General features: G+C 39.9%; 8 protein-coding genes across 10 annotated transcripts; 2 read left to right on the top strand and 6 right to left on the bottom strand.

Moving 5' to 3' along the window:
- Positions 187–2,772, bottom strand: LOC104764555 (putative BTB/POZ domain-containing protein At3g08660). The gene is made up of 4 exons (XM_010488106.2): positions 2,454–2,772; positions 2,289–2,355; positions 1,112–2,203; positions 187–1,030 (listed from the first exon to the last, which is right to left on the bottom strand). Exons 1-4 carry the CDS (start codon positions 2,528–2,530, stop codon positions 521–523), a joined length of 1,746 nt encoding a protein of 581 aa, XP_010486408.1. The 5' UTR covers positions 2,531–2,772; the 3' UTR covers positions 187–520.
- Positions 4,251–8,711, top strand: LOC104764553 (putative zinc transporter At3g08650). Of its 2 annotated transcripts, XM_010488104.1 has the most exons (7): positions 4,251–4,462; positions 4,975–5,579; positions 5,847–6,062; positions 7,070–7,138; positions 7,217–7,345; positions 7,456–7,553; positions 7,647–8,711. In XM_010488104.1, the coding sequence occupies exons 2-7, from the start codon at positions 5,118–5,120 to the stop codon at positions 8,461–8,463; spliced, it is 1,791 nt and encodes a 596-aa protein (XP_010486406.1). In that variant the 5' UTR covers positions 4,251–4,462; positions 4,975–5,117; the 3' UTR covers positions 8,464–8,711. The 2 variants fall into 2 exon arrangements, with proteins under 2 accessions (XP_010486406.1, XP_010486407.1); XM_010488105.2 differs by lacking the exons at positions 4,251–4,462; positions 7,070–7,138; positions 7,217–7,345; positions 7,456–7,553 and adding exons at positions 6,210–6,338; positions 6,449–6,546 and having other exon boundaries at positions 5,081–5,579; positions 5,847–6,131.
- LOC104764552 (protein RETICULATA-RELATED 3, chloroplastic) lies at positions 9,031–10,468 on the bottom strand. Its single transcript, XM_010488103.1, has one exon. The coding sequence runs from the start codon at positions 10,317–10,319 to the stop codon at positions 9,291–9,293; it is 1,029 nt and encodes a 342-aa protein (XP_010486405.1). The 5' UTR covers positions 10,320–10,468; the 3' UTR covers positions 9,031–9,290.
- Positions 11,289–12,669, bottom strand: LOC104764550 (protein RETICULATA-RELATED 2, chloroplastic-like). Its single transcript, XM_010488099.2, has one exon. It carries the CDS (start codon positions 12,533–12,535, stop codon positions 11,525–11,527), a length of 1,011 nt encoding a protein of 336 aa, XP_010486401.1. The 5' UTR covers positions 12,536–12,669; the 3' UTR covers positions 11,289–11,524.
- Positions 11,536–15,901, bottom strand: LOC104764551 (KH domain-containing protein At3g08620). Of its 2 annotated transcripts, XM_010488102.2 has the most exons (9): positions 15,616–15,901; positions 15,420–15,508; positions 14,730–14,881; positions 14,115–14,231; positions 13,916–14,032; positions 13,685–13,828; positions 13,250–13,427; positions 12,677–12,689; positions 11,536–11,604 (listed from the first exon to the last, which is right to left on the bottom strand). In XM_010488102.2, exons 1-7 carry the CDS (start codon positions 15,693–15,695, stop codon positions 13,281–13,283), a joined length of 846 nt encoding a protein of 281 aa, XP_010486404.1. In that variant the 5' UTR covers positions 15,696–15,901; the 3' UTR covers positions 11,536–11,604; positions 12,677–12,689; positions 13,250–13,280. The 2 variants fall into 2 exon arrangements, with proteins under 2 accessions (XP_010486404.1, XP_010486402.1); XM_010488100.2 differs by lacking the exons at positions 11,536–11,604; positions 12,677–12,689 and having other exon boundaries at positions 12,925–13,427.
- On the top strand, positions 16,999–18,406 carry LOC104764549 (NADH dehydrogenase [ubiquinone] 1 alpha subcomplex subunit 1). The gene is made up of 3 exons (XM_010488098.2): positions 16,999–17,194; positions 17,328–17,448; positions 18,126–18,406. Exons 1-2 carry the CDS (start codon positions 17,087–17,089, stop codon positions 17,415–17,417), a joined length of 198 nt encoding a protein of 65 aa, XP_010486400.1. The 5' UTR covers positions 16,999–17,086; the 3' UTR covers positions 17,418–17,448; positions 18,126–18,406.
- On the bottom strand, positions 19,877–22,743 carry LOC104764547. The gene is made up of 2 exons (XM_010488097.2): positions 22,637–22,743; positions 19,877–21,385 (listed from the first exon to the last, which is right to left on the bottom strand). Exon 2 carries the CDS (start codon positions 21,280–21,282, stop codon positions 20,338–20,340), a length of 945 nt encoding a protein of 314 aa, XP_010486399.1. The 5' UTR covers positions 21,283–21,385; positions 22,637–22,743; the 3' UTR covers positions 19,877–20,337.
- On the bottom strand, positions 21,391–22,656 carry LOC104764546. The gene has a single exon (XM_010488096.1). It carries the CDS (start codon positions 22,531–22,533, stop codon positions 21,589–21,591), a length of 945 nt encoding a protein of 314 aa, XP_010486398.1. The 5' UTR covers positions 22,534–22,656; the 3' UTR covers positions 21,391–21,588.

Here is a 23,221-nt window from a genome sequence, read left to right as displayed (position 1 = left end):
AGTTTCCTTATTTCTTGGTTATATAATAACTTGTTTTTTATGAATGTGTATGAGTTAGACCCCACGTGCTCTTCTCTTTCTATATTTGTAATTTTTTTATTAGAAGTTGATATTTTAACCAAAATCATTTTGTTATTACAGGTGACGTACTATTTCCGGAAACCTACCCAACAAAAACCCCCCAAATTTACCGTATTGTTGAGTGTTAGTAACCGTTAGCAGACAACCATAGTACTAGTAGATTGCTTACCTTATCACTTTGGCAAACCGTAACAACATACTTTTATTATTTATTTATCGGAATTATGGACAAAGACTGCTCGGGGCTCGACCCCCATTTACTTCCCATGTTTTCCTTCCCATGTTTTCCTTGTTTTTTATAGGCTGAAAACGATACCTCCTTTGTACTTTAATGGGCCTACTTCACACTCCTTCCGGCCCATTTTACTCCCCGCTATACATGACTTGTCTCTGTAATATAGATTACTAGATAGCGGTCCCTTCAACGGTTACGTTTTAACTACCCCCTCCTTCTAATTGGGTTTCTTTCCGATACCGACCTCGATTTCCGGTTATTCATTCGCCGGTTTTCTCTACCGAATATCGCAATCCTCCCAATCCCTTTGGACAGCGACGTCAAGAACGTTCCACCATTATTATTACCAGATTTCTCTATCATCTCGTGTTTCATCAAATTGTGTTCTTTCTCTAACTCACTAACTCTCACTCTCATCCTCGATATCTCCAGCTTCAGATCTCTGTTCTCTCTCCTCAGCGATGCATACGTGTCTCTTGGCGAAACCGCGCGGCTTTGTACCCTTGAAGACAGAACCCACGACGACCCTTCTTCTGATTCTCCCGACAGAGCTTTCTTTAGTCTCAGCTGTTCCGAGTAAAGCACTCGAACCACCATTTGTACAGGAAGCCGATCGTTTTGTGCCACGTGGTTGCTTGCTTCTTCTGAGAGTTTGTTGCAGTCAATGAATTTGCATAGCTTCTTGCTTTCTACTTCTGTCAATAACGGATGAGCCTAATTTCCATATTTTGATTATTATTAGTTTGAGATGTTTTCTATAACAGAGAAGTGGTTTTGTTTTTTTTTTTTGCTTACCTTGAGATACATATCGATGGCTCTGTAGATCCCGTCGTCTATGATACGTGCGTGTTCGGGTAATGTCTCTATAATGGCCGTGAACTTGTGTAGATTCAGATATGGATCAGGTGCGATCTCAGCCAAGTAAGCATCCATGAGCCGTCCCACTTTTAGCAACGAACTGTGCTGTCCCGTTGAATCAGAGTCGTAACCACATTCCTCATCTTCTTCCTCAATCCTCTCAAGAAAGTATGTGAGTATCCTATGGACAGTATCCACATCATAAAGTGAATCGTCGTTTTCTACAGATGGTATAAGAAGGTCATCGAGAGACGCGGTCTCTAGCTGATGCCCGATTCTATGTTCGAGCTCTAGCCTGCAAGAGATCTCTATATCTATTATAGTTCCGACCTTTAGCATTCCGAAGAGGAAACTGAGAGGAATAATTGAAAAAGAATAAGATCCTTTTTGTTCATTCGGCAAAAGTGTAACCACGGCTTCAACGATTTTTCTCTGCTCTTGGCAGTTTCGGTTGATGATACCTTTTATTGATGCTTTAGCGTAATGCACCAGAGAAGAGACGATACTCTCTGACCGCACGCCTAATCTCGCCATTGCTGATACTACTCGGGAGTAGTAATCAATCCCGAGAGCAGAGAGTTCTTCGGTCCACAGCTCGAGACAATCTCTTCCCTTGAGCTCCTCTGACAAACCTGATACTAACTGTTTTCTATAAGCGTTCATTGCGATGGCCTCCATGCACCGGTCAGGGATTTCAAACGTTTCAGCCATCTCTTGCATCTGACAAGAACAGAGTACTTGGACAGATTCGTGGAGACTACGGAAAAAGATTTGGTCGAGGTAATTCTCGGCTAGAAAGATCAGGTTCTCTTCTTTATAATCCTCAGTCATCTCGAGGTAACCAGCAGCGCAACGGAGAGCCACCACGTTGAAGGCAGTGATGTCGAAGGCAATACCGTAACAGAACTTCATGGCTAGTTCAAACGTCGAAGGTCCACCAGGGAAATCTCTGAGCTCAACGATGGAAGAAGAGTCTTTGAGATCTCTCACCATCTTCCTCATCTTTCCACTCCGAGCTACTAACGGAAACTGCAATAATATTTTATTGTTTTTGTTTCTGATGCCTTTTGTTAAAAAACTGTAAAGGAAAGTAATTTCGTCGAACAGCACTAACCTTGTGGAGTAGAAATGATTCCCCATCCACAACAACAGTGATGTCACCCGCAACATCAGAGAATATGCTGCATTTGTCATAAAATCAATACGTTCATAACATCAGCAAGCAAGTGAATATACTTAAACTAAACAGAGATTACAAAACTGGAAAGGGAAGACAGACCGAGTGGAGAAGGTGGTAGGAACAGAGGAGCGACTGTTACAAGGAGTATAAGAAGGGCTGTCTGAAATAGTGCCCATCGTGAATCTCTTTATCTCACTCTCTGCTTCTGTTTTGTGTGAAGACAGAGACGCTGCAGCATTCTTGAGATGTTAAAGAAAGTTACGGAGGAATAAAGATTGTCGGGTGCTCAAGAGGAGAAGCTTTACTTAAAAAGCATAACGGGTATAGTGTTACAAAACTTTTCTAGATCGGGTTAATTCCCGGTTAAAACTATCATGGACGGACTCGGTCTAACTTTTTGGAATTATTGAATTATTTTTGTACTGAACCAAATTGAACCAAATTTATGCTACGTATTGGTCGGACTTTTTGGACTCAGTGCTCAGCCTGATCGGGCCGTCCCGTTTCACATGCTAGTCCTTGTGCATCTTCAATTACGTATTCGAAATCCAAATTAACTCATTTAAGGGTAACATATGATTCAGAGCACGTGAGAAGGAAAAGCAAAGAGGGTGTGGGCACGGAACTCTATAAAGACTCCACTATTGTTGTATCAACGTAAACATGCCCTTTATTGCATTCCCATTATATCACACCGGTTTAGAAAAATAATACGCTATTAAACCATAAATAATGTAAAAACACTATAGTTCCCTGAAACAAAACTCGCAAGTTTTGGTGGAAGTTTGTCCAAACTTGGTCAAGCAAGACTTATACCTCATTTTTAGATACAGAGGAATTGAGAGAATTGGAGTCGCGGTCTTATCAAGACCGACCAGAGTGGAGAAAACAAATAGCAAAGGACAGAGCTAAATGATATACTTTTTGGAAAAGATATCTCAGGTTCTCAATTAGTTAATGCATCACTGTGTATTCTTTTGGTATGTTCTTATTGTACATCTCATGCTTTTCATGTATATACATGTTTACTAGCCAAAGTTGATGTGTAATTTTATGTACCACAAAATTAAAAATACTATACAAAAGAGTACAGTAACTCGTTGATCAAGTTGTCTACTTGACATGGATTGGTGGCGCATTATAGCTTCTATTTAATCTTTGTTGTTTTCATATTATGAGCATTTGTTGATACGTCATAAGGATGTTGTCTATTTAGTTCAGCATAACGGACTTTTGACTCACAACAGTCACCAAAAATATGTTAAAACTCATAATAGCATCAACAAATTGAGATACGATAATTATCCACGCAACATGTTCGTTGAGCTAGAGTAACGAAGTGTTGATTACATCCATGTAATGATAATATTGTAATGAGATAAATTCGCTAACTGTTATGGTACAAACAAACAAATATCTTTCATATCAATTTTCTTTGGTTTATCAAATAACCGAAACTATATTTTGCAATCGCGAAAAAAATGCGATCTTTTATAACTAATCGTGTTGGTGATCGATCATTTGCAACTTGCAAGTGATTGAATATAATAGCATAGAATAGGTGTCTGAATCTGTCAAGCTATTAGAAGTTTTGCTTGACTTATTAGTTGTCGAGCTCGTACCAAAATCTAAAAGAAAACCAAATTGGTTGTAGAAAAAATAATGCAGAAACAAACGTGAACTCACGAATAAATTCACATGATAAACAATATAATATGTCCACTGCCATATGTATAAGAAGAAGACTCGGAACCTAACATTGTGGACGTTAATTTAATTTTATTACCTAAATATGACTATTTATGGGATATTTGCAAACTTGAGGGTTTTATTCACAAATTCCTTAATATATTTACTTTAAGAAAAAAAAAAATTAAAATTAGAGAGGATATTCCTGTGAATTTTTTTTTGGGTTGCATGATTTATCCCAAAGTCTCCTCCAAACCGAGAAAGGATTTGGTCGTCGAAGTAGGGTTCTTCTTTTTTTTTCAAATAATTTCTTCCTTTTTCATCAAATCTCCTCATAATCCTTATTCATCTCTTGTAATTTTTTTTGCTCATGTACGTCCGATCCAACATTTTTCGTGCTCCAATTTTGTCCTGTGCTGGTAAGTTCTGCGATCTCGTTGGCATTGATCTGGGGGTTCCTATTAGAATTATGGATATAATCGTGTAGATCGAACCGTAAATTTCTGAAATTTGGCTCGCGAATTGTAACTGGGTAATTTGAATTGCTAGAAATCAGAGTTTTTTTTTGAAAAAAAAAAAACGATTTTGTCCATTGAAAGGAGAATGGGGGAACGATATTATACCAAAAAAAGGAAGGATTCTGAACCAAATACGTGTGATGATGTTTTGCAAATAATGTTGCTTTGTAGTTCTGGGTTTCCTTAAGAGACTTTAGGTTTAGGTTTGGATGATGATATTATATCCTTTGTCTTAAAGCAAATTATCTAATGCGTTCATATTGTAGTTAGATGCGTAGGGAAGATAGTTAATTAGGTGCGTTGTGATCTATTAAAACGGGTAATGCTAACAAGGGTATTATTATGCTTATTGAAAGTTTTATTCTTTACAGTTTGCTAAGTTGAATATTTATTTCTTATGATTTATTCAACAGGGAACAGTTACATCCTATTGATGCAGTTTTGATTCCTACAGAGCCTTTGGAGTTTATTTGGTATTCCCTTTAATTTATCGAGCGTTTTCTCAAATCTCTTGTAAGGAGAAAACTTGCTTGAAGAAGATCTTTCAGCATCAAAAATGATGCATTCAGGCTGCAAACGACTACTTCTGCCGCTTCTATTTTTATTTTTCGTTGTAATCGTTGGGAACACCGGCGCAGATTCTCAATGGGAGATTTCAAATAAAGTTAGAGCTTCTCCCCATGAAAACATGGGACGGAATGTTATTGACGGAAGCGGTGTAGAGAAAACCTTACATGACATTGGAATGGGTGACAAGAGAGGCAGTCACAACAAAGTTTCTGTCTCCACTGTTGCCTTGTTCACCTTGGCAATGGCTGCTGCCACTGGGTTAGGTGCAGTGCCTTTCTTCTTTGTTGAACTTGATCCTCAATGGGCTGGAATTTGCAATGGCATGGCGGCTGGTGTGATGTTGGCAGCTAGCTTTGATCTTGTAAAGGAAGGGCAGGAGCATGGCTCTGGTAACTGGGTTGTTATTGGGATTCTAGCCGGTGCTTTGTTTATCTGGCTCTGTAAGAAGGTAAGCAATTGAGTGTTTGGCTGTCAGTCATCTAGTTACTATTCAGTATTTTGAATTCATAATCTCATGTGTTGACAGTTGACAGAAACCTACTTTTCTGTTGTATACTCTTATCAACTGCAGAGTTGTAGAATCTCATAATGTTTAGACTCACATGCCTAGAAAAACTTGTCTTTTCTCTTGCTTCCTCTTACATAAGCTGCCTGCCAAGTTGCATGAAATCTCAGAATTGAAAACTCACTCATTAAGACTCTGTATTTTGGACAGATTCTTGAACAATATGGTGAAGTTAGCATGCTGGATATTAAAGGTGCAGATGCAACTAAAGTTGTTCTCGTCATAGGAATTATGACACTTCATTCTTTCGGGGAAGGATCAGGGGTTGGTGTATCGTTCGCTGGTTCAAAGGGTTTTAGTCAAGGGCTTCTGGTCACTTTGGCCATAGCTGTTCATAACATTCCAGAAGGGTTAGCTGTTAGCATGGTGCTGGCATCAAGGGGTGTTTCTCCACAAAATGCCATGCTCTGGAGTATAATAACATCCTTACCTCAGGTAATCATATGATGTTCTGTGATTTGATGTCTTTATTTGCATAACATGTTACTGATTCATTTTTGTATTCTTTACCAGCCTATCGTAGCTGTGCCAGCTTTTTTATGCGCTGATGCGTTTAGCAAGTTTTTGCCTTTTTGCACTGGATTTGCTGCCGGATGCATGATATGGATGGTTATTGCTGAAGTGCTTCCTGATGCATTTAAGGTGAATTTCATGTCATGATTTATGAAATCAATGTTGATGTTCGTATTTGAGAGATATGCGGATTTCACTTAGTATACTGAATTAAATTCTATTCATTGTTACCACAACAGGAAGCGTCTCCGTCGCAAGTGGCATCTGCAGCCACAATATCAGTAGCATCAATGGAAGCTCTTAGCACTCTTTTCGAGAGTTTCACACATGATTACAAGTAAAAACCACGGACTTCTAGTAAAAGTTATATGCTGTTCCAATATATTGGTTCTTAAAATTCAACTTACGCTTCATTTTCTTCAATCTGCAGCTCAGAGGATGCTTCTGGCTTCTTCGTTTCACTCCTCTTTGGTCTGGGTCCATTGCTTGGGGGCGTATTTTTGGTTGCATCGGCAGTCACCTTCCGTCTCCAGCACGCCCTTCTCATGGGAGTAGCCTCAGGCATTGCTTTTGTCCTTGGTCTTTGGCGTCCGCTTCAACTACTGGTATCCGCAAAAATGGGATTCATTCCTCTGCTTAGTCTACTTGCGGTTGGAGCCGGACTGAGCCATTTTACTAGCTCGTCCATCCTGAATGTAACTTGTCGGAAAAAGTCTGGGGCAGGCAGTTTAATAAACCCTGTAACCAATTTTCCAACCAGTGTGATAACACTTCAATCATTATTAGCATGTGGAGCGGTTGGGTTCCATGCTCTAGCCGAGGGGCTTGCTCTTGGGGTAGCTGCTCCNGCTGTTAGCATGGTGCTGGCATCAAGGGGTGTTTCTCCACAAAATGCCATGCTCTGGAGTATAATAACATCCTTACCTCAGGTAATCATATGATGTTCTGTGATTTGATGTCTTTATTTGCATAATATGTTACTGATTCATTTTTGTATTCTTTACCAGCCTATCGTAGCTGTGCCAGCTTTTTTATGCGCTGATGCGTTTAGCAAGTTTTTGCCTTTTTGCACTGGATTTGCTGCCGGATGCATGATATGGATGGTTATTGCTGAAGTGCTTCCTGATGCATTTAAGGTGAATTTCATGTCATGATTTATGAAATCAATGTTGATGTTCGTATTTGAGAGATATGCGGATTTCACTTAGTATACTGAATTAAATTCTATTCATTGTTACCACAACAGGAAGCGTCTCCGTCGCAAGTGGCATCTGCAGCCACAATATCAGTAGCATCAATGGAAGCTCTTAGCACTCTTTTCGAGAGTTTCACACATGATTACAAGTAAAAACCACGGACTTCTAGTAAAAGTTATATGCTGTTCCAATATATTGGTTCTTAAAATTCAACTTACGCTTCATTTTCTTCAATCTGCAGCTCAGAGGATGCTTCTGGCTTCTTCGTTTCACTCCTCTTTGGTCTGGGTCCATTGCTTGGGGGCGTATTTTTGGTTGCATCGGCAGTCACCTTCCGTCTCCAGCACGCCCTTCTCATGGGAGTAGCCTCAGGCATTGCTTTTGTCCTTGGTCTTTGGCGTCCGCTTCAACTACTGGTATCCGCAAAAATGGGATTCATCCCTCTGCTTAGTCTACTTGCGGTTGGAGCCGGACTGAGCCATTTTACTAGCTCGTCCATCCTGAATGTAACTTGTCGGAAAAAGTCTGGGGCAGGCAGTTTAATAAACCCTGTAACCAATTTTCCAACCAGTGTGATAACACTTCAATCATTATTAGCATGTGGAGCGGTTGGGTTCCATGCTCTAGCCGAGGGGCTTGCTCTTGGGGTAGCTGCTCCAAATGCTTATGGACTTGGCAGACACATGGTACTCCCGGTTTCCTTACATGGGCTTCCTAGAGGGACAGCGGTTGCAAGCTGTGTCTTTGGGGCTACTGACAGTTGGCACGCAGCTCTTGCAGCAGCTGCTTTGATAGGATTTGTTGGACCCATATCAGCCATAGGATCCATATTAGCCGGGATAGATTACAGTGGACTGGACCACGTAATGGTGGTGGCATGCGGTGGATTACTGCCCAGCTTCTGGCAGGTGATTAAGAGAGCGGTGAGGTTAGAGAGAAGGAAAGGCAGTGTGGGGATGGTGCTGGGACTAGCGTGTGCTGTTGTGTGTCTGACTTTCACGAGACTCGTGTGCTTGCACACGCCCTACTGCAATTCTGCACCTGAGGCTGTTAGATGATGATTCCTTGTGAACACACACACTCTCTCTTTCATTCCATGTTGTAAGATATATACTTCATATTCTGGTTTAACTTGTGTCTATAGAAACTTGTTGGATGGTAGGTTGAATGGAAAAGAGAGTGTCTTGTACTGTTAACCTAAATATATGTTTGGATTGAGATCAAGTAGATGGGGGCTTTCTTCAGCTCTAATCTACTGGAATGTAACAACACTTTTGACCATAGATTGCTTATTTTATTTTTCTTATGAAGGGTGCGATTTACCAAGAATGGCCAAAACAACACGAAACTTATTGGTCAAGTTTTGCAAGTGGTTCTCGTTTTCTTGACAATCATCATCATCATCTGTCCAATTACACACAATAAACCCATTTTGTATTAGTTGACGCCGTCATAATGAAAGACGCATCATTAGTTACGTAGTCCATTAAAACTGATCAAGTCTTGTGTTTACTTTGACCGCAACTTTTGTCTACCAACAACAACAAGCGTCACCACGTCATTTGCTTCTACCAGTTTTCTTAGAATAGTAAGCAGAAAATTTTCTCTGACATAAAATAAGTTAATGTCCGAGAAACAAATCATTCAATTCTTATTTGTATAACCCTTTTATTGAGTTTATATTCATGGTAGATAATGAAAAAGCAAACTTGGCCTAACAATGACATCCAAATCATTAGGATGGACCTAATAAGAAGGGATTCTCATCTTATTTATTCAAACACAAACCAGAACTAAAGTCGTATTGCGGAAAATGGACGGAAATACCTATGAACGGACGGAAACACACAGAGGAACTAAAACCTCAAAAAGACTAAGATGAGATTCAATCATCCTTCTCTTTCTCTGAAATCTCTGACATCTCTATCTTCTCCTCCACAGACTGTGATCCAGTCATCCTCGCCAATATAACAAACGACATTCCACCAGCAACATTGTTCGCACACCTTAAAACCACTACACCGGTCTTAAACACCAATGGCGGCAACACCTTGGCCAGCAAGAACTCAATCCCATTCAACGTCTGGTACCTCACATTGGCGCTCACTCCCATATGCGTTGCCCAAGTTAAAGAATTCAACACAGTAGGCGGCGGTTTGTTCGGCGTTTCGAAGCCCGGGTCCATCTTCTTCCTCAGCATGATCAAACCATTAGAGATAGCGGTTCCAACAAGACCTGCAGCTAACCCCACAGTCGCAAAAACCATTCCTTTGTACACAAGAGTCCCACAACGGTTCATAAGGGTGAAACTACCCTGTTCAAACATATGGCTAGATGGACAGTTTCTAAAGATTCCAGGCAAGGTCTGTGAGGAGCCAAGAGTAGCTGCAGTGGGAGCTAACAGATACATGAGTACGAAATTGAGAATCGAACCTACAACGAGAGTGGAGAAGACGAAATCGAGCTCGTTCAATCCGAAGTTAGGGCGTGACGCCATATCACCGAGAACACAAGCGCTAAGTCCTACAATCTCCTCCATTAGTACCTTAAACGGGAACTGAGGATCAGCTGCAACTCGTGATCTCCATCCTTGTAAGAACATCCCAATTGGTCCCCATGGAGACGATTCTTCTCCAGCTTCACCGCCTGAACCTCCGTAACCACCATCTCCTCCTCCTTCGCCGCCGCTTCCACCGCCGTGATTACCGATGCTTCCGCCACCATCACCGCCTCCGGCGCATGGAACCGCGAGTTTTGGAGAAGAGAAATTAGTGTGGAGTGAACAAACCGATCCTTGTCTTGGAAACGAGACTCTAGTCGTCAGATCGCGTGAGAGGTTGATCACTCTAGGCAATCGAACACTGCTCTGATCCGATTTCGCCGATATTTGAAGCTTCGCTGCCATAGCCGCCATCTTTATCGAGAATGGCCGTTAATGGACGAAAAGATCTGTGATCCTCTCCGAGAAATCGAAAATGGCTTCGTTATGAATCTGTAGGACGGAGGAGGAAGAAGAAAGAGAGCTCAAGTGTTTGTGTGTAACCTCATCATCTACGCTTTAAAACCCTAGTTTTTTTATTTTACAAACAATCAAAATCAATCGGCCCATTTCACACGTGCGAAACTAAAGCTGTTTCCGAGCCCCCACGTGCCCGCATCACTCAACTACTTCACCAACTTAAACTAAACATATTTAGCTGACCACCACCATTGTTGATTTTTTCTTTTTCTTTTATACTCACACTAATCTTTTGAAAAATATTAGCATTGAACTTTCAATGTTCTTTTTATTAGATGAATGATTCAACTTTTTTTCGCCAATATTAATAGCACAACATGAATAAATCCAAAGAATGCATCTTAATGGTTTACGATGCGTCAACCATCATATACTACCGCTATTTTTCACTTTCTTTCTTTCGTCTTTAACGTTTTCCTCTACCGACATACAAACAAACAAACTTTTGTCTCGGTATCTAATACTCTGTTTAGCGTCCTGTTTTTAGGGGATCTCATTGCATTAGAATTCAAAGGGGAGACACTACCGCTTGGCCCCCATACTGTTGGACTTCAGCAAAGTGAGCTCTCGCTGCTTCTTGGTGTAATGACTCCTCACTCATCCTGCGAAAAGAGTATCAAGCATTTTCATGTGGGACATGAACATCAAGTGTGAACCACACCACACCAGTAGATATTTCCACTTTTGAAGCTAAAAAAAACAATCTATAAGCAGTTTCCGATATACCTCTCTCAGTTCAATCCTTCTGATAAAATGTTGACTCATGAGACCATCTTAATTACTTCTTCTTCCACTGCTTTTTAAGTTTCTTCTTTGCTTTAATTCCTATGTTCGGCTACTAGCTGTTCTTTGGTTTGTCAAAAATGAAGTAAATAACTTGTTTTTAAAATTTATTTCTCGGTTATGTTGATACAGAAAACAACAAACTTGACCCTACCAATCGCATACAAGTATTAGACACACCAGAACAAATGTATTTTGCTTCTGTAAGAACGTACGTGTAAAAAGGTTTCAACTCAAGAAGATGATGCCACTTGTGCCTTCTACCTATCAACAACAGTAACAACATAGCAACAAACAAAAAAGCTCTATAAGAGATTTCAATCATCCTTCTCCTTCTCTGACATCTCTGTCTTCTCCTCCTCCAACACCGACTGTGATCCAGTCATCCTCGCCAATACAACAAACGACATTCCTCCCAAAACATTGTTCACAACCCTCAAAGCTATCACACCTGTCTTAAACACCAATGGCGGCAACGACTTTTCCAGCAAGAACTCAGCTCCATTCAACGTTTGGTACCTCACGTTAGCGCTCACTCCCATATGCGTTGCCCAAGTCAAAGAATTCAACAGCGTAGGAGGCGGCTTGTTTGGCGTTTCGAAACTTGGGTCCATCTTCTTCCTCAGCTTAACCAGCCCATTAGAGATGGCAGTTCCAACAAGACCTGCAGCTAATCCCACGGTTGCAAAAACCATTCCTTTGTATACAAGAGTCCCAAAACGGTTCATAACTGTGAAGCTACCCTGTTCAAACATATGGCTGGAAGGACAGCTTCTAAAGATTCCAGGCAGCAAATTGGAGGAGCCATGAGATACTGCAGAGGGAGCTAAGAGGTACATGAGTGTGAAATTGAGAATCGAACCTACAACGAGCGTGGAGAAGACGAAGTCTAGCTCGTTCAATCCGAAGTTAGGGCGTGAAGCCATGTCACCAAGCACATTGGCGCTAACTCCAACTAGCATCTCCATTAGTACCTTGAAAGGGAATTGAGAATCAGCTGCAACTCGTGATCTCCATCCTTGTAAGAACATCCCTATTGGTCCCCATGAAGACGATCCTTCTTCTTCTGCTTCACCCCCTGAACCTCCATAACCTCCTCCTCCTCCGCTTCCACCGCCGTGATTACCTATGTTTCCAGCACCACCTCCGGCGCTTGGAAACGTTAGGTTTGGAGAAGAGGTGTTGGTGTAAAGTGAAGAAACCGATCCATTTCGTGGAAACGAGACTTTAGTGATTGGATCGCGGGAGAGGTTGATCACTTTTGGCAATCGCACACTGCTCTGATCCGGTTTCGCCGATAAACGAAGCTTTGCCACCATAGCCGCCATCTCCTCTGTACTCGCGAGAGTGGAGGAAAGATTCGTGATGAGCTGAGAGATCTGAGATCTGAAATCTGAAGATATTTAGACGGAATCACGAGTCACACTCTGGTGAAAAATTTGGGAATCTCGTCCAACTTTCTTAAAATAAAACCTTTTCTTTCTTTTCTTACAAAACAAACAATTAAAAAATCAGTCGGGCGCAATTTTCACAGTGAAACCTAAACCTGTCTCTGAGTACCACGTGTCATGTAGTCAACTACTTCACCAACCCCAATGGCCCGATTCAGAAATTAGTACACAACATGGTTAATGTCTTTTTGCAGAAAAAAATAGTTTTATGTAATGATCTCTGTTGTTTGGTCTTGTACTCTCTCTCTCCTCTGTACTCAACTTGCTAACCAAAAGACAACTTAATGCTACCTAAAATCAGAAGATTACATTTTGATTCTCCTCCTGAATTGGTAGGCTTCTATCCCCAAATAATATATTACTAGATCAACATTCCAGAATCAAGAATACAATTACTTCAACACATGAATAAATCCACATTATCTATCTTAATGGTTACAATGCATCAATCTCTGGTTAAGTAGGAAAACATGGGACTTCTCTTGGTGCAATGTGCTTTTTAGCATCAGTGCAGATCAAGATGGTAAGCAGGAGAACCAAGAGCAGACGCAACCAACACCATTAGGCTAGTTATACACATATACACAATACCTTTTTATCAGTATCTCTCAATGGCTAAGTCTTAGCGCCCTGTTTTTGGGCGTTTCATTGCATTTGAATTGAAAGGAGAGATGCTACCGCTTGGCCCTGGGCTGTTTTCTCTCAAGTTTGAATTCAGCAACGCGAGCTCTCGCAACTGCTGCCTCTTGATGTAATCCTGTGACTCATCCTGTAAAAAGAATTCAAAGCATGTTATGTGGTCACGTCATAAGGTGGAAAGGTCTGTTACCACCTCCCTAGTTACTACATTCTACCCAAAAACTGAGACTTCTATATTTGGGAACTTAAAACCTTGCCTAACTAATACTTAAAACAGGCATTTACCACAGAAAATAAACAAAAAAACCATTGATGAACTTGTTGCCAAACTTCAAAGCAATGTGGCCTTTCATAAATAAAATGACAAAGTATGTTAAAAAGACGCACCACAGGTTTGACCAACTCCTCGATAATTTCTTGGGCCTGCCGCAGCTTTAATTCCACAATATCAATAGGAAGATCAGCCTCAATGAGAATATGCAGCTGCTCATTGAGATGCTCATAGCCAGGCTTCCCTTTCAGTTTCTCTTCCTAGCAACAAACATATAAAAGCAAAATATGAACAAAATCTTTGATAAAGATGGTTGGGAAACAGAACAAATGGTAGGCATCCCTTACTTTGTCAGGATCCTTAATTGATCCTTTCCCTCTAATAAACACACGGCAACCAGTAGTTGCTTCCACTCGCTTCAATGAGTTCCCTCTAGGACCAAGAAGCCTTCCCACAAAATTGAACTAACAACCAAAAGCAAAACAATGCTTATATCACCTTACTTCCATTGTCTCAAAAAGAAAAAAAAAATTCGGCAAAACTTACATTCGGATAGGTATCAACTGGAAGATCTAAACGCAAGATACGCTTCACTGTGTATGAACTTGGGCTAGCAGGCGCACCTTGCCACTCCATTGCCATTCCATGAGGACCACCTATTCTCTACAAGAAATATAAATCTTAGATTTTTAGAATAGTTCCTGGAACTGAAACTTGGTTTACCAACCCAGTATAGTTTAAGGGTTCACAGGGTCTCTACAAGAAGAAAAAAAGGTTCTACTTGGAGCTCCCGAGGATTTTTTTCTATAGCTAGACAGTAAAGACTACACCATTATTTTTCAGGCATACAAAGACCCAAACTTTTAACTCTTGAACGTGTAATGACTAAAGGCTACAGATGGCACCACATATTCAAACAAGGAGATGGAGTACTAAACTCATACCTTATATTCCTTGCAGTAGGAATATTAGGCTTTTCCAACAAAAGAATACATGAGCCATCCCTACATATTTCATGTGCAAGTGGGTTTCAACCCCACAACCCTCAGTTAAGAAATTTTCTATGTTCTATTAAGATGATGGAGGATGAAAAGGACGCTTCTTAAACAAACAGATAAAGAGAACCTCTGACAAAACACAGTTTGTAAGAAATCTGGCTACCTCTGGTGGAAGACCATTCCAACCACTTAATCCAGCACCGGGAACATTAGACATAAGACTTGGTGAAGCCATTGGACTAGGACTTCGATGCCTCAACCTATCAAAATCGGTAAACCCTTGGTTGGGCATCACTCCGGAGACCCGGAAAATTTCTGCATAACCAAAAGAGAAAGAAAATAAGAGAATGCCATGATACCAATCAGTAACGAGTAAGAAAGACAGAACAACATGTAACTTCAGGATTTACAAAATTAAACAGAGATCATATCACCCACTTGGACTGTAAATATGTAGCAGTCAGCTTGATCATCTTTTAATTTTACTTTACATTTGAATATAGTTAACAGAGTTGGAAGCTTTACGACCAAAACAACATAAGCAATCAAACCAAAGCCACATAAAACACCAATAATGCCTATCTCCATTATCTGACCAGAGAAGACACCTTTTTTAACTGAGCTAATACAACTAAAAAGCATCAGGAGCATGAACTATCGAGAGCTGATAAAAAGTACTGTGATTTTTTTAAATATGAGCAAAGATCCAATTATGTGATTCAGACTGAGAGTATTAGGACAAGTCATCAAAGAGAGAAATGCTGCATAATCAAGATAAATATACAGGAAACATCAACTTCAATAGAAAAAACAAATTGTAGATCTAAGAAGGAAGAAATGAGAAGAGTGAGACCTTGATTTAAGAGTCGGCTACATATGGGTAACACTTGCATGAAAGGTCCAAGCTTTTGATGCTCTGCTAACAATTGAGATAAGTATTGACTACAGAAGACAAGCAGCAACACCAAAAAAAAAAAAAGGAAAAAGAGATAAGAGATTTAACCAAAGAAGCAATAAGAGAGAGGGAGGAGAAGTCGAAAGAGAAACACCTGTCAACATCGGAGGTAGTTCTAATCTGGGGAGAAGCGGCTCTAGAAGGTGAGAAGTTGTAATTATACAGACCAGACATGCTTGGTGGCTTGTGTGCTTTGCGGCTATTAGAAATTAAAAAGACGAAGACGAAGAAGAAGAGAGAGAGAGATTTTGCGGGATAGAGTGAGGAGGAGAAGGGTGTTGTTGGTTGTTGTTGCCGAGGAAGAGAAGGAAGAAGTAAACAGAGTCGTCACAGGAGCATTCGATTAAAGGAGGGTTTAATTTGTGTGTGTGTGTGTGTGTAAATAAATAAAAGAACAAGAAAAAAGTTTGGAACACAAAAGAACAAAACAAAACAAAAGAGAAACTTACCGAAGACGAACGTCGGATTTTGTCAAACATCTTTTGTGAATACTTATCTTTAACCATCATTATCATTCAATCTTTATTTGGTTTGCTATCATTCATCTCTTATCAGTGCAAATACATTTAGTAGAATTTGCTCTAAATAACTCATAAAACACCCATAAAATTGTAAAGCCAACATCCGCATTCTTTTTTGCTCTTGTGAAAATAGTTAAAAGAAAAAATTATCAAAGAAGTTCTTGTTTACGAACAAAATAATTGCATAGGTTATGAGACTACTATATTTAACCATTTTCACCCGTTTTTAGTTACTTTGTTTCGAATCTAACCCTAGAGTCACGTGTTTTTACAACCAAAACCCTACTTTTCTTTTCGCGGCTTTTATGACCATAATTTCCGGTCTGTCCGCAGCGTTACTTTCTTCATGCAGAATATGACTTTAACGTTCTACAAAACGTGTCAAACAAATATTAATAAATAGAGATTCGAATCTACAACGTATATGACAGATAAAACGACTCATAGATTCTCTATATATATTTTCTAATTTTTTTTTCTGTATCTTGTGTTTTAAATACCAACTTGTACTTTGCGAGTTTGGTTTTACATGTCTTCATATGTTGCTTGATTTAGTCACATTTAAATCAATGGTTTTGAAGATCTTCTATATAAAACATTGCTTCCAAAGACTATACCTTAGTGCCTTCATCAACCACCTTGAGCTTGTTGGGGTTAAAGTGTTATTACCAGGGGAAGCTGTAGAAGTGTGAAACCCAAGCATGTACTTGTAGTCTTGTACCAAGTACCAACTTTGGAGTCATGCTACTACAAAGTACGGTACGATGGGTTATCGAGTTGTTACCACTTACCACTGAGAGACAATCAAAAGAAGAAAAAAAACGTTTTTATTGGGATGTATTGGGCTTCAAGATTTACGTTTTGATTAAGGAAAAGCCCAACAAGCCCATTAAGTTTTCTCAATTGAGTCCAGTAGTAGTGCTCTCATCTCTCTTTTTTTTTTTTGGGGTCAAAATGCTCTCATTTCTCAATCATTAATTTTGGATCTTAACACAGAAAAGAAATCACAAACGGAAAAGGAAGGAGCTAGAGAAGACGAAGAAGATGTCGTTGGTATGGCTAGAAGCGTTGCTGCCTCTTGGAATCATCGGTGGAATGCTATGCATCGCGGGAAATTCTCAGTACTACATCCACAAAGCTTACCATGGCCGTGTATGAGATTTTTTCCCCCTCTTTTTCTTCTTACATTGCGTCTCTCTCCTAGGGTTTGCTCGATTTGATCTAATTAAGTTTTAGTGAGCAATTTTGGGTTGATGATTTGATTTTTGAATTTGGGATTGAGCAGCCTAAGCACATCGGCCACGATGAATGGGATGTAGCTATGGAAAGACGCGACAAGAAGGTCGTCGAGAAAGCTACAGTTCCTTCCTCATGATCAGCTTTTATATCTCTTTTGTGTCCCTCAGGTTTGTGTTCCTTCTCTACTTAGGTTATTTGATCTGCTTTCTCTGAGAGCTTCTTTCTTAGTTTAGTCCTCTTGGATAGCGATGGTATTGCTTGTTGTTTACTTAGAAAAGCCAATACAGCTTTCGTTCGTCCATGTATTGATGAGAATCAGTAGACCACTTCTGTTGTTTTCCTTAGGTTAGCTACATGTGTGATCAGTGATCACTGGAAAAGCTCTGTGTTTTCTTTGTGGGCTTTCGAAAATGGAAATACTTTAAAGATTTTATCTAGAGACCTTGTGGATTTAATTTAGCTTCTGTATCAGTTATAATAAAGCAATAAGCAGATGCGCCATTGCTGAGTTCTTTGTCAGTTTGAAGCATTATTGTACTGGTTGGATTGCTATTCTGTGTAGAAGTCCTCTAAGGGAAACGAATAAGATCCTCAGTCCTGGGTACTAGATTAGATTATCGTAGGCACTTTTGCTAAGTTTTTGGCCACTTGAAGATTCTGGATGGTGGTTTGTCATGTCTAGGAATGACTGAGATCCTGGTTATGGTTCTTATTTCTCTGTAATGTGAAGCTCTAGGGTAGTGATGTTCTGTCTTCTATGCATACGAAATTCTCCTACTGCTTTCTTTTTCTTCCTCTGGCTTGCGATGTTAAACTCTGAGAGTAACATGTTGATGTGATATAGGTGGTTAAGATGAACACTTGGGGGCTGACAAATAAAGTGCATTTCAGACGATGAAGAAGAAGAAGAAGCTGGGGGATCTAATACTTTCGTTCCCATTTGATTTTCCTTGGCCATATTAAAGTTTTCAGAAATCAGACCGTAATGACATTTGGGGTTTATTAACATTTCTCTATTTGTTGTGATATTTTGTATGCTTTTGAGTTGCATGATACACTGTACTGTACTACTCTCTTGCTTTGTGAGTTAATAAATGAATATCTCTGGAAAGATGGCTTATCCCATGCATATACTTTCAGAAGGATTATTATCATCTTCAGGTGTTGGATTTGTTGCTGGGTAGGAACGAAAATAGGACAGGGTGTGTTGTTAGATAAGCATAAGACGGAAGAGGGGAGACTGCATAAGATACATGAGAGAGTCCAACGAAGCCTTGTGATGATGAATCACATGGTTTAAGACTTTGGCTAATAATGGAGGATGGATGGTGAATGAGAACGGTCAAAGCCTCTGTCTCTGCTTGCAAATTCACATGGGGTCCCTTCGTTATTTCCCTTTCAAGTGGGCTCGTCTCTTAATTTTCTTACTTGAAAATGGTCCCTAAACCCTTTCTTTTTTTATTAGTTTGTTCAAAGGAATTTTTCTTTAATGTCACCAAAATCGATCTTTACCAACCAACATGACTTACATAGATTCACTTCTAATTTCTCCTTAAAACGACACAAGCTTCTGCCAAATTACAGCTCCTCAGGCGCAGAGAAAGAGAGAGAGAGATAGTTCTCCTTTTCTTTACTTTTTTTTCATGTGTTCACAAACAAGCTCTTGATTATTCTGATAACTTATAAAATCAAATCATTTTTTCTGCTCTTTTATATACCATCCATTAAATCTTTGAGGTTATATTTTTAATGAAACACCATCCATTAGATCTTTTAAGATTCGATTAACCACAACTGAATATAAGCAAGAAAAATAGGAAAGACCAATCCTGAGAGGAATCCTCTCTTTACTCTTTAGTGAAAAGGAAGCTTGTTTTTTATTTTACCGTTTAAACCTGACTTTGATGAGTAGAATTCTTTAGCTTTCTCATAGAACAGATAACAGAAAAAAAGAAGAAAAGAGACGAATATTCTACAATTGTAGTTTCCTTTTAACAAAAAGACTGGCAAGTATTTGGTAGTACATAAAACACAATTAATAGGAGCATTTATATAACAGTGCACTTCATCTTCATTTCGAAACACAGACCTTTAGCTTATGAAATGATGGGACAAATAACATCTCCTGGTTATCTGCAGAGGTCAGAGAAGATACTGCAATGTTAAATTAGTCATTTACATTGTTGTCATAGCATTTTTCTTGATATGAGCAAGACGCCATAAGAAGTCCCAAGCCAGGCTAACTTAGTCATGTATTCACATTAACTCCATACCTGGTAGTGGGAATTGGGAAACAGTGTTTTTCCAAATTGCAAAATCCATGTGAACGTGCTTACTTTTCATAGAAAGTACGCAAAGGAGACAATTTGGATGTAAACATAAACGTTGTAATATAAAGCAGCTTCTGTAGTAGTATACACTGCAAGCCATCTTCTAAAGAAGAGACAGAACAAACGCAATCCATCCTCCATGGTTCCAAAACAAATATAGCCTTTCAATGGTGCTTTTCTAATATAAGACATAGTTCGGGTCAACAAGTTGCATGAAGCATATAAGTACAACAAATGTTACAGCTAGAGTAACAACACTTGAATCTTAAGAACACACTAGTTTCCTCTATAAAGAATGCTAAGCTCAAAATAACAGAGTTTGAGTATGGATGAGATAATCATCTTCTTCTCAACTGTCTGCTTGTCAGACAAAAGATGTTGACATTATTACAAAATAAAAAGATCAAAGCTTTACAGCAAAAGTAGTTAGAAGAAAACAAAGTGAGTGCACTCCAGAAGCAATCCAACACTTTTCATTCCCATGAAGAGAGAGACCACCAAAGTTTTTGTGATTTTGAGAGCACAAAAAAGAAAACAAGATTACTTATTTCCTTATCACCAGTAGAGAAACAAGATGAATGTGGAAGTATCAACTTGCTAACCACAAAGAAAAAAATAATCAGAAATAAGAAAACACTTTACCAAAAGAAGAATAATTGAAGAAGAAAAAAAAGACAGATGATCAAGATTCAAGAAGATGTGGATGATGATGTACACAAAGATTATCTAAGCTGCGTATTCCGTTTCAAGCATGGGTTGTGTACGAGTAGTAGTAGCTGTAGGTGCTCTAGTTTCACCGACCTGAGTCATCCTCAGAGCTTCCCCTGTCTCTCCAGCTCTCTCCATCTCCCTCATTTTCTCTTGCTTCTTGTAATTCCGACATCTCAACACCAAAAACAGCAAAAGCCCCAACAGTAACAATCCACCAACCACCGAACCAACGATGATCCAAGTCTTGGAATTGTTGGAATCAGAACTCTTCTTCTTCTCTTTCTTCCTATCCTCATCCCCTGGAGGAGCTGGACTCGGAGCAGAAGCAACAGATTTAACCACAACTGAGAAATGTCCCTGATGCTCAGTCTCGCATGTGTTCCCAGGCTGAATCGAGTCGCTGAAACTCGCAACACCTTGTGAATCAAATCTAACACACTTAGCACTAGAACCTTGTGGGATTCGTTCCAGATCAGAGAAATCGATCCTGATGGGATCACTAGAGACCTTCAAATCAAGCTCTGGCAAATTAAGACCCGAGAGATTCTTGGCATCGTAAGCGAGAAGACCCAACACAGGCGCGACATAATCATAACCAGACAAAGGGTAATACAAGTGAGAGAAATTAGCTAGGTTTTGATAAACAAGGACAAGCCTTGTCACATACGGCTTGACGATAACGCCGGTGGGAATCGAGAACTCTTTAAAAGGAGTGACTCCGCGTTTTCTAAAGCTTCCGCTTCTGAGTCTCATGGCAGCGAGTTTGATCCCAGTCAAATTGGAAGGAACAGTACCTTCGTAGAGAATGCCGGTACGAGGACGAACAAAGGCTCTAAAAGAGTAATCTTGGAGAAGAGCATCAAGAGCATTGGGTGGTGGAGGAGGAGATTGAGCTTGTAGACGAATCGAGGAGAGAGAGAGAAACAGAAGCAGCACCTGGAGACAACAGAGAAACCCCATTGTTGTTTCGGTTTTACTTCTTCGCCTCTGGGAGCAAAAAAGTTCCCCAGGGAGGCGAGTCAAAAAGCTGTGAGACTCAGTAATAAAAGAGTCGCCGTCACGTNAAAAAAGAAAACAAGATTACTTATTTCCTTATCACCAGTAGAGAAACAAGATGAATGTGGAAGTATCAACTTGCTAACCACAAAGAAAAAAATAATCAGAAATAAGAAAACACTTTACCAAAAGAAGAATAATTGAAGAAGAAAAAAAAGACAGATGATCAAGATTCAAGAAGATGTGGATGATGATGTACACAAAGATTATCTAAGCTGCGTATTCCGTTTCAAGCATGGGTTGTGTACGAGTAGTAGTAGCTGTAGGTGCTCTAGTTTCACCGACCTGAGTCATCCTCAGAGCTTCCCCTGTCTCTCCAGCTCTCTCCATCTCCCTCATTTTCTCTTGCTTCTTGTAATTCCGACATCTCAACACCAAAAACAGCAAAAGCCCCAACAGTAACAATCCACCAACCACCGAACCAACGATGATCCAAGTCTTGGAATTGTTGGAATCAGAACTCTTCTTCTTCTCTTTCTTCCTATCCTCATCCCCTGGAGGAGCTGGACTCGGAGCAGAAGCAACAGATTTAACCACAACTGAGAAATGTCCCTGATGCTCAGTCTCGCATGTGTTCCCAGGCTGAATCGAGTCGCTGAAACTCGCAACACCTTGTGAATCAAATCTAACACACTTAGCACTAGAACCTTGTGGGATTCGTTCCAGATCAGAGAAATCGATCCTGATGGGATCACTAGAGACCTTCAAATCAAGCTCTGGCAAATTAAGACCCGAGAGATTCTTGGCATCGTAAGCGAGAAGACCCAACACAGGCGCGACATAATCATAACCAGACAAAGGGTAATACAAGTGAGAGAAATTAGCTAGGTTTTGATAAACAAGGACAAGCCTTGTCACATACGGCTTGACGATAACGCCGGTGGGAATCGAGAACTCTTTAAAAGGAGTGACTCCGCGTTTTCTAAAGCTTCCGCTTCTGAGTCTCATGGCAGCGAGTTTGATCCCAGTCAAATTGGAAGGAACAGTACCTTCGTAGAGAATGCCGGTACGAGGACGAACAAAGGCTCTAAAAGAGTAATCTTGGAGAAGAGCATCAAGAGCATTGGGTGGTGGAGGAGGAGATTGAGCTTGTAGACGAATCGAGGAGAGAGAGAGAAACAGAAGCAGCACCTGGAGACAACAGAGAAACCCCATTGTTGTTTCGGTTTTACTTCTTCGCCTCTGGGAGCAAAAAAGTTCCCCAGGGAGGCGAGTCAAAAAGCTGTGAGACTCAGTAATAAAAGAGTCGCCGTCACGTCTCTTGAGTGAAGAAGAAGAAGAGTTCCAATAAAGGGGCAAAACCGGAATTGGAGTAAAGAAGAAGAACAAATCGAGGGTTTGTAAACAATGGCGGAGGAGAGAGAGTTAATGGTCGCCGGTGGTAAAGAGAGAGAGAGAGAGAGAGAGATAGCCAAAAGGACAAAAGGTAGAAGAGAGAAGAGTGTTGTCGTCAGTCCCATTTGTTCACAAAAAATTATACTATACAGCCTGTTCTTCTGGTTTTTCTCCTTTTTTTTGTTTTCCCACAAATTAAAAAATAAATAATAATATTTTGTTTTTTTTTTACTTTTCTTTTTCGACCAATCATATTGTTACATTGCGGCATTCAATTTCGCCGTAACAGTTGTCTTGTTATCTGTATTGTATCTCTTTTATACATTTACTCACTGTATCATTCATTCTTCTATTCTTTTTTTTTTTAATTGTTCTTTATCCTAGGCCCATTTCTATATGGACTCAACTTTTTGCCTTTGGCCCATTAGAAATTGTTTTCTAGCCCACTACCAACTTTTTTTTCTTGTCCACTATTGAGCCGACACATTGAGACTATGACAACAAACAC

Source organism: Camelina sativa, chromosome 19, assembly GCF_000633955.1.
Source record: "Camelina sativa cultivar DH55 chromosome 19, Cs, whole genome shotgun sequence".
Lineage (NCBI taxonomy): Eukaryota > Viridiplantae > Streptophyta > Magnoliopsida > Brassicales > Brassicaceae > Camelina > Camelina sativa.
The sequence above is the reverse complement of the archived record's forward strand: the minus strand, read 5'-3'. Positions and strand labels throughout refer to the sequence as shown.